The sequence below is a fragment of the Antechinus flavipes genome, chromosome 6, assembly GCF_016432865.1.
Source record: "Antechinus flavipes isolate AdamAnt ecotype Samford, QLD, Australia chromosome 6, AdamAnt_v2, whole genome shotgun sequence".
NCBI lineage: Eukaryota > Metazoa > Chordata > Mammalia > Dasyuromorphia > Dasyuridae > Antechinus > Antechinus flavipes.
Genome location: NC_067403.1, coordinates 80629226 through 80640092, shown reverse-complemented (window position 1 = coordinate 80640092; position 10867 = coordinate 80629226). Strand labels below are relative to the sequence as shown.

At 34.8% G+C, this 10867-nt stretch overlaps 1 protein-coding gene across 6 annotated transcripts in view; it reads right to left on the bottom strand.

Moving 5' to 3' along the window:
• Positions 1–282: 282 nt before the first annotated feature.
• Positions 283–10867, bottom strand: part of TRIM2 (tripartite motif containing 2) — a 109458-nt gene continuing 98873 nt past the window's right edge. For 5 of the 6 annotated variants that reach the window (XM_051967200.1, XM_051967203.1, XM_051967201.1 and 2 more), the window contains 4 exons: positions 7081–7261; positions 5823–5893; positions 5587–5727; positions 283–4073 (listed from right to left, as the gene is read on the bottom strand). In XM_051967200.1, coding sequence (XP_051823160.1) covers positions 3921–4073; positions 5587–5727; positions 5823–5893; positions 7081–7261 — 546 coding nt within the window. In that variant the 3' untranslated portion in view covers positions 283–3920. The remainder of the gene's footprint in view (positions 4074–5586; positions 5728–5822; positions 5894–7080; positions 7262–10867) is intronic. The other variant, XM_051967205.1, reaches the window with a different exon arrangement.

The following is a 10867-nucleotide window of genomic DNA, read 5'->3' as shown; positions in this document are numbered from 1 at the left end:
ACCGATGCTGATGAGAGAACATTCCCACGTCATAAAGCAAGAGCAGAAGCACTGAGAGTAAGGCCGTGTTGCTTTTTACAAACATTGAGTGCTTTACATTCATTTGAACAACATAGCCCATTGATCCATCTACTCTAGGGTGCTAATTTCGTCCATATCATCTTCACATGCAGACCTCACGAGCAGTGCACACTATTTATCTTCAGAATGCATTGGGAGTTAGTTACATTATTGTAATGGGTAGTTTGCTGTCATTCAAAAGCAAAGCAAAAAAAAAATTCATTTCTTTATAATAAACACATCTTTAATGGGCACTTCATTTCCATTATGGCAACACTAGATCCTTTGTTATAAAAAATATTAACAAAAATATAAAATTTAAAGCCCTGCAAATGGTATTGACAGCATCATGTTTTGAAGAAATATCAGAAATTTGCAACAAATGTTTACCATGAAACATTTGCAGCAAAATTGCTGAAATTTTAACCTATGTAAAAATTCATGAATACCTGTGTATGATTGAAATAAATGTGCATTTTCCCTTCATTTTCTTCTTCATTCTTTTAGGAACTAGGGATCAGAATGGATGGGACAGGATCCTAACCATTTCTCCTAGTTAGAGTCTCCCCAGTACAGCCTGCTAAGCCCTTTAAAGCCTCCATATTAAAGCCTTGCATTGCTGGTGCTCCACCAGACCAACTTCTCAGCTGGTATTCTAGTCAACTAGATTATACATACCCTGTAAAGTCAATAGCACTTAGAACAGGAACTTTTGACAACCGACTAGTGGTTAACAAAAGGAGTCAACTAAAGATGAGCAACTGGGGTAGGGGGGGAGTTGTTCAATTACTGGAAAACATTTGGACAAAAATACCAAGTTTCTTAAAAGAAAAAAATGCAGATTTTTCACACTTTGGTCTTCAAACATTTGTTTTTGGAAGCTTTGTAATCCAAGAGTTTCTGATTAACCAAGTGACAGCTTGGTCTCCCTGTGTCAAGCAGGGTTGTTCTGTAGGATGACTATGGTAGATTGCTTTATTCATTGACTTCTTATTAGTTACTGGCAAGGTTTTATTCTAAGTGGGGGGTTGGGGGAGAGAAAGGGGGAAAGATCTAAATTTGTGGCTCTTTAAGTAACCTCATCATTATCACATGACAGGTTCTGTATACTTGACAATGAAAAAAACAAAGAACCCTAGGGTCCTAACATCTCTCCAAATCTTTCGCATAGCATACCAAAAATAGTTTGACTTTGTGTAGGATGTGACAGTTATACATTTAAATCTTGCTCATTAGTATTTGATTAGAAGCACTTTTAGAATATGTTTCAGGGAAAAGGGATACAGTAAATGCACACATGTACATCAAGGAGGAAATGATATCTATATTTCAACATACAAGTATAAATATATATATATTTAAAACTTAAGTGTTTCCTGGAGTGCCCAAAAGATATGTTTTTTTTAAGCAACATTTAGATTGTGGGACAGATCAGAATTAGTTTCTAGTAAATTCCATTCCAGTTTGTACTATTATTGCAATTGAATATAAACAAAGCCAAGGGGCCTAAACAAGCATTTAGGTTCTTCCAGGTAGTATTAAGCCAGGTAAAAAGCATTGCTTAGATCCAGGATTAGTACTCCATATCAGAAGTGAAATGAATAGTTGGATTTAATGTTTTCTTAGTTCATGAACATAATTCAAATCTTATACAAATAGAAAATTCTCTTTAAGCAAAATATTCCTAAGACTGAAAGCCTGTGAAAAATGCTTAATATAAAGGCTTTGTTTTTCTCTTATATTCTGGGATAAACTAAAGTTAATTTAATTGTACCCATTTTGAGGCATAAAAACAATGTGATAACTGTGGTGAGTCTGTCCTCCCTGACCTGCAGAGTATTAGGACAAACCAAAGTCAAAGTTGTAGGCTTGCTGCCCATATTCTGGAAAAAAGTATTGTGGTTGAACATTCTGAAAAGTTTTTATTGAATTTTACAACTATCTTGTAGGCTCAAAACAAAGACAAAGTTTAGAAATTCCACCTAAATAAGAGGTACCAAACCTCAAAGTACATCTCCCTTTAAAAAAAAAAATTACTCTTTTACTAAGCTCAGTGGTTGGAGTAAAATGGTTAAAGAAAGATAAAAAGAAGAAGGAAGAAGAAAGAAAAGAAAAATTTTCTGTAAGATAACTGATTAGTTCTTAAAACAAAAAGCCATAAACATAATTTTCAAATAGTTGTACAGATGGGAGATTTTAAAAAATAAAAAAATCTAAGGTGCTTAAAAAAACCCTCCCAAATATTCTTTCATATAGATACCATCTTGACTGTAACTGAATAGAAAATTAAGAGAGGATAACAGTATTATTTTAAAAAATAATGGTGATACTTCTAACCATTGAGCTAATTATGCTGAAAGTATTGCTTAAGATGGATTAACCTTGAGTTGAACTGTTTCCTATGTTTCAAAAATTGCAAAAGTTTTCTTTTTAACGAAAAGGTGGCTATTGCCACCATTAGGGAAAAATGGCCCAAATTGGTCTTCTTTAGAAGTTTCCAAAAAAGGGATTGTTTACCATGATTGAATTAAGTTGGGAAATAAAGGAATGTACCCAAAAGACTAATATGAGGATGGTCTCCTCTTTCAGGGTGCTGCCTACTTCAATACATCATCAAATACTTGGCTATATATATATATGTATATATGTATATATATATAATACACTCTACCTTATCCTATAACCATGTATACAGAATCCCTTAACCTTTCTATTCATCAGACAGCGATAAATAACCATAATATGCTCTTACCTGTAATGTTCTCAAGGTAACACAACTTTGGTAACACTTGCTTTGAATGCTGAAACCATTCATCGATCACTTACATACCTTTGGCTGACCACCCCATGTCCTTCAAGGGCTACTTGTATGGCTCTCTGTCCTAGGCGCTACTATGTGTTCTACCATTTGTGCTGATGGGTTGAGGAAGGCAGAGATAATATTTTTGTGGAGTGACCAAAGGATAAAGTTGGGAGCATGGCACACATGGAAGAACTGGCTTTTTTTTCTTATTACAACCCAATATGTTCATTTTGTATTAATGGGATTATTTGTTTATTGAAAGGTAGCATTAACTACTATAGTGTGACAATGATTTCAAAGCCTTAGGAATATCAGGTGCCCCTCCTGCAAGCATACTTTGTGTTCTGCTACCAGGTGAGCAAAAGAAGGTGAAAAGAACACACAGAAAAGGTCTTTGATCTGTTCCCAAATAAATGGGAAATTTGCATTGATTCTTATAGTGCTAATATCAAGGCATCTTGATCCCGACAATCAGAGCAATAAGGATTTTGCAAGGCAGCCTTATTTTGTAAAAGGAACCTATTTAGTTATAGTTGCCGATGACGATGACTGAAGAATGCCACGAGTAATACATACCATGAAAGCTGAGGTCTAAAACACTCCCAGATTTTACATCTGAGTTAAATAACATATACCTACAGTAAGTTTTGTATGTGGAAGCTCTGAGCAAAAGCTACCATTCACAGGTTGAATAAACGTCTTCAATATTTTAGCTTTTCCAAAATGTTGGTTTGTTTGATTCGCAAAACGAGTCATCAGCGACATAAATTTCTGTTCTACCAGCCAAAGTTCGCAGGTTTGAGATTCTGCTATTTTAAAGGATTTGGGGAAAGAGTTTTCTTTTTTTAAACACTAAAGATGAATTATGGAAATCAGAGGAGCAGTCTTATAGTCTTAAGTAAACAGTTACATTTGAAAACAACCGTGAACAAATCCGATGGAGATTCTTTCAGACATGAAAATGAACTCAATCTAGCTGTAATTAGCTTCTGCATGGAGAAATCCAATCCAGGTTATAGTACAGGACGGTGGCGTAGGGTTATTCAGATGCCTGATGTTATTGCAAGTATCGATAGACCTTGAAACAGTGATTTCCAGAGTCTGCCACTACAACATGACCATCCGAAGTTAAAGCCAAGCCTTGAGGACCATAAAGTGGATCAGCAGACGTATTAATGTAGGATAAAAATGATCCACTCCCATCGAAAACCTTAAGAAAAATAAAATTATTTGTTATGTCTGAGAGAAATAGCAAAGTTGCTAATAAGAATAATAAGACTTTCTCTTAACTTTATTAAATTCACTCCTTTTTTTAAAGTTTAGATTGCCCACACAGATCTCACCTTAAAACACCTTGGTTTTTACCTTCTCCCTCCACAGTTGTCACCTGATGAATGAATCCTGATTAAGAAAAAGCTTACTTTGGGTGGGAGAAAGAATAAGGCATGAAAAGAAGAGAGAATGAAAAATGGCTACATCTGTACTTACTCTCCCTGACTCTCCTTCAATCTCTACTTTCTAGACAATTGGGAATGAATGAAAAAAAGTACAAAATTAAGATTCAGGCATCGAAAGGGTTGGGTATATGTTTGATAAATCACTCTATACATTTATGTAAAAAAAATAGCATTGACAATTCTATTATCCTAGTTTCCCTATGTAAGTGGGAACAGTATTTTTAAGCAAAATGTAAAATGATTTTCTGATCTGTACATTTCAGTGACTTAGCTTTCTTTCATTTTCCCATTATTTTCTGCTGTAATAACTCTCAAGGATAATTATTTCTTCTACAAGAAACAGAATTTGGGTCTTCTTTATTTCCTTCACAAAGGTCTAATATAATTTTTATTAGATAATTGCTTTCTTTGTATGTAAATGCCTATGGGGAAATTAAGCAGTCTTCCAAATATGGTATCTAACATGTTTTTAGGATTTCAACTTGGTTTCTTTCAGGTAAATGACCTACAACAGGGATTGTTAAAATTTTTATATCATGGACCCCTTCAGCATTTTGGTGAAATCTATGGATCCCTCTTTTAGAAAAATGGTTTGTTACCTACATTCATAATTAAAGGAAATGTTAAATTTCAATTAGAGGTTATTGAAAAAAATTTACTTTTTTTCCTTATCTGAGTTCAAAAATTTTGAATTTTGTGTCTATGTATTCTTTAGCCATCCATGGACCCTGGTTTAGAAATCTTGACGTTGAAGAATGCTATTTTTAGTGATCATTTCATTGTGATATGTCAAGGATCACTTTGATTTGGGATAAGAAGACTGATTTGGTGCTTTCTAGATTCTAGAGTAAAGCTAATCTGAACAAAATTTGTACTAGTGGACAAGGACCCTAGCTCTATACAACCATTCTCATTGATATGACTCATGTCATTCAAAGAACATGTGGGTACCTGATGTGCAAGGACAACAAAACAGTTTTTCCATTGTTAGGATATGGATTTAAGAGGATTCTCTATAATCACTTATCCATCACTGTGATTTCTATATTTCCCCATCATCTTGACTTATATGCCCTGTTGGCATAATAGTTGCCTTATATATATGTCTAATATATATATATATATATTATTATTGCCTTATATATATCTAAACTGACCCATTAAGAATGCAGAGGAATCCATTATTCATGACCCTCTAATCTTTGGCTTTTTACCAGTACTAGCTATCTTCAACAAATATATCCATAAGTCAACATTTTAAGTTACCTGGATTCTACTGTTTCCCCAGTCTGCTACAATGATATTTCCATTTGAATCCACTGCTACCCCTGTTGGGGCATTGAATTGTCCATTGCCTTCTCCATTAGAACCAAATTTTAACATGAATTCTCCTTCTTGATTAAATACCTGTATGGAATATTTTTTTAAAAATTAAATTAATGATAAAAGGAGCTGGAGCTGGGGTAAAGGGATGTAATAAAAGTGGTAGCAGTTGACAGTACCTTGACTGAATGATTATGAAAATCTGTAACAATAATTTCGTTGTTGCTGTTAACAGCTGCAAAATGAGGGCCTATAAAAGATGAAAAAGAACAATCTGTGATGATAAAATCAATATTGTTAGCAACAATAATAAAGTAATCATGCTACTTATAAAAAACCAACTCATTATATTAATTCAATAATGAAAAAAATCAAAAAATCAGATCCAGAAGGGACTTGAGAGGTCACTTAGTCATTGTTTTGACTCAAGTCGAAGAGTCCCTATGATATTCTAGACTTAGGGTTCTGAAAAAATCATCTAATTCAGTCCTTCCATTTCACAGTCATAGCCTTGAGAAGTTAAATGACTTGTCCAACATCATCCATATTCTAGTCACCAGGATTTGAACTTAAGTTTTTGTATTCCAAACCCAGTTTTCTTTACCTATTCTGCCTTCTACAGGTCAAGATTAAGATTTCTAGTAGTTCTAGTGAAGTGGAACAAGCAATAAGCAGTGAGAATCCATCCTTCATGCCATCATCTGAAAGTCACATCTATTGGCTTCCCTGAGTTCCTAGGGATTATTTACAAGAGCATCTTTTCTTTTGAGGAAAGACAGTATCTCTTCAGGCTGAGTAAAAGGTTTTATGTCAATAATATCTTTAAATGTGTCAGAAAACCCACAATTGAAAATTTGGGGTGACAATCAGAACTTGGCAGAACTGGAGATAAAGCACAAACTAAGGTCAGGCACAAAGTGTTAAAATGTATGAAAAAGTCATTAAAGAAAACTTATGAAAATACTTTCAGCCACTTAGTGCAGATATGGACACTTAAATGAAGTGGAGGACCTAACATGGAGTTATCAGAAGAAATGATACAAGATGCTGTTCTCATTCTTGGGAAGTGCTCCTAAACTGATGTTCTGTTAAAAAATCAGTCACCTACAAAGAGTTTTTAGGTTATTTGCCTTGGGGTTCTTTAAATGCTCCATACTTGTGCTGGGTATTTATTCTTTTTGTTTTTCAACATCATACTCATGGATTAGGGTTCTATGAAGTAGAACTCTGCTAAAAACAATAGAATGGGTCCAACTTACATCCTTCCTTCTGCCCTTGTGGTTAACCGAGAAGCACTTTACATGCCTTAGCATGGCCTCAATCCCCAGCATCTTTCCAGTCTCAAAGAAACATGTTAGGGATGTGGCCTCTTCAACATGCTCCATCATCATGCATATGTGAGCAGAAGAAGCATAAAAAAGGGGATTTACATATTACCATCGAGTGTACCTGCAAACTGCCTGTCCCCATTTCCTCGGCTACCAAACCTGGTCACGATTTTCCCATTGGGCTGGAAGATGAACACACAGCATGCTTTGTTGTCCACCACTATGATGTGTCCGTTGCGGTCCACAGACACACCTTTTGGTCCCATCAGCTTTCCTGATCCAATTTTTGTCTGAAAGGTACAAAGTGGATAGTGATTAGGTTGAAGGTAGAGTTTTAAATATTCTAGTATATGGAAATAGTGGGGAAAAGAAACATTCCTAGAAAATGAAAAGATACAGTTCTGAATACCCCAAGGTATCATTCTTTTGTTTAAATAAGTAAGTAAATAAATAAATAAAAGCCCCTGATGAAATTGTTGTTTTCTTTTCCAGAAGTCATAGTTGCCTTTCTATAGAAAGTGCTATTACTTGATATTTCTGAAACACTGGAGAGCAAGTTGGAGAAATGCACTGAATTTCATCCAGAGTCTACAGCTATTGGAAGGTCACTACAATAGTTAAATAATGAAAGTATTTTACCATATCATAGCAAAAGAAAAGCATCCAATTTCTCTAAACTTAAGGATAAAATATTTTCCCTTTTCTGAATAAGCTGGATCTGATGTAATACTTTTATAAGCTAAAACTGGGAAGCTCAAGCAATAGTTCAGGAATCCTTACCAAGGATGGATTCCATCATCACTTTTTGTATTCAATGGATTTGAGTTCACATACCATTAAATAATAATAGAAACAAAATGATAGACACATACAACATACATACTTTTCCCCTCCCCATTTCACCATCCCTTAAGAGCTAGCACTGGGCACATGACAGAGGCCATTTATATCTCTCAAATATTTTATCCTTGGAATACAGAGAAATTATGATGGCCTCTCATTGTAAACAACTCCTATAACTGAACACTTGTCTCTGTCCTCCAAGGGAGCAACTTCCTTTTTTTTCCCTTTTTGTTTTAAAAAGACATTTGTCCAACTAAATTTGAACAACTTTATTTATTGAACACTTAGTACACTGTACACAAGAATACAAAAGTGCTAAGGGTTAAAAAAAAATATGGCTCCATCCCAGTAAAATCCATTTTACAGGGAAGAAAGAAACCTATCCACAAATGAGCAAATACAAATTTTATATACTGAAGAATCAGATTGGCCTCTCATTGGGGATAATTGAACTAAGACAAATCAAACTGAGGGGTCAAATGTCAGAAGTGAAGAACAATATCTGATCATGGGGAGGGGGAGGAGAGATATAGAATCATCTTTGCAAAGACCTGGAGGTAGGAGATAAGATGTGATTTAATGGGGAAGAGCCAATAGGGTACAAAATGGTTAGAAATCAGGTTAGAAAGGTTTCTTCAAAGGTCAAATAGAAGAATTTGCATTTCAGGGAAGCAAGCATGGTATGATAGAAAAATATACTGGCTTTAGAGTCAGGACACCTGGACTTTAATCTTGATTTTTTAATGCCCATTTACATTGGGCAAGTTACTTGCCTTGGATTTCAATTTTTTATTCTATAAAGTGAATGGGTTGGACAAATCGTATTCTAAGGTCTTTTCCAGTTCTTAATGTATAACCCTATCATCTTAGAGGTAATGGGGAGCAGGGGAATGGGATGGTCAGCTATTGCTTTAGAAATTCCCATTTGCTATCTATGTGGAGAATACTGAGCTAGGTGGTATAGTGGATGGAGTGCTGGGCTTGGAGTCAGGAAAACCTCAGTTTAAAGTCCTGCCTCACTCTAATTAATAGCTGTGTGATCCTGGACAAGTCACTTAACCTATTTGCCTCATCTATAAAATAAGGATAATAAAAGCATTCTAGGTTGTTAATAAGGATAAAAACAAGCTAATATTTATAAAGTGCTTAGAATATCAACGATTACACAGTAGGTGCTTAATAAATGCTTGTTTTTATTTGATATTAGGCTTTAAGGCTGGCAAGGCACAAAAATGCATAATTATCTCATCTGATCTTTACAACAACGCTATGAAGCAGATGATATTATTGTACATATAATGAGGAAACTGAGGCCGAAACAGGTAAAATACAACCAGTAAGTATCTGGTGAAAACTTCAAGCTCCTATCCATCACTTTATCCACTATGCCATACTTCTGTTCCCTAATTCAGAACTCATGAAAAGTGACTCACATTCACAGTCTTAAATTCTAGCCTTTGGCTTTCATCTCTTCCCATTTCCCTTGCTATGTTATTCATTTTCAGAATTTCAGCCATCATCTTACGGCAAACAACTGACAAATCTATATTTCTATTTTCTATCTCTTTTGAAAGCCTCAATTCCTCATTTTCTACTGCCTACTAGACATTACCATATAAACGTACTGCTGAAATCTCAAATTCAATGTGGCAAATGGATTATATTCCTCTATAAAATACCACCTTTAACAAAGATTCCTGCAAATACCTCTTCCTCCCCCAAATATCCTAATCTCAGTTCATGATGCCTTTGTTCTCTCTGCCTCTCAAGTTTGGAATCTCAAATCATCTGACTCTTCCCTATCCTTACCTTTCATAATCAATCTGTTGCCACTTGCATGGTTCTTCACAAAAAGGATTTTGTCTCAGTCCTTTTCTTTCCATTTATGTTACAAATATAGTCCAGGCTCTTGTCACCTCCCCCGTCTACTGCAAATTTCCTAACTAGTCTTTCTGACTGCAGATCCTACCTTTCTTGATCCATTCTACACATTATTATCAAATTTCAAAAGCATTTCTAGGATTGTGATTTTCATTGATTTCCATGAATATGATTTCTATTCAGTGCATTTTGATTATTGTCTAAGTAAATAAAATCTAAATTCTTGAGCCTGAGTTTTAAGGCCCTGAACAGTTTATTTCTTTCTCTCCCTTACATCCCCCTCCTCTCTCTCCAAACTCTGGCAAAATATGGATAAAAGAAATGATTTGATTTTCCCTAAACACAATTGGTGCTTCTTTGCTTCCAGTGCTTTTCTATCCCTCCTGACTTTGGATGCCTTACTCAATTTTTTTTTTGAGGAGGATATAGGTGAGAAGCAATTGGGATTAGGGGATTTGCCCAGAGTCACACAGTTAGTAAGTGTCTGAGATGGAATTTGAATTCAGGTCTTCCTGACTCCAGGACTGATGCTCTATTTATTATGTCATCAAGGTGTTTCAATTCTTTGTCTTAACTTGAACAAATCCTTCTCCATGATGTATTTCTAGACTACTTCAGCTAAAAGTATTACTTCCTTCTGAATGCCTACAATGTGTTTTATTCATAATTTATTCATTATTTACTTCCTTATAATTGTGTGTGTGTATATTTGCATCTAGTTAAACAAACTTATTCTACAAAATGGAAAGTTTCTCAAGAACAGAAATGGGTTTCATACATATATACATAAATATGTATGTATGTATATGTGTGTGTGTATATATATATATACATACACATATATATATGTATGTGTATATATATATATATATATACATACATATATATAAATATCCCACTTTGGAGTTTACAAAACACTTTGATCCTACCAATTCTATAGCTTAGGTGACAATTACCAGCCTCCATTTTACATGTGAAGAAGTTTGGATAAATTGTATTGGTCAAACAGTAAATTTGGCATCAGGATATCAATCAATGTCTTTTGACAGCAAGACTGGGGCTTTCCCACTACACCACCTACCAATCCTACAGAAGACTCAAATATAGGGGAGAGCTGACAATTAGTTTCTGCTGAGGTAGAAAAAAATGAAACAAAGTGAATGTACTTTTTG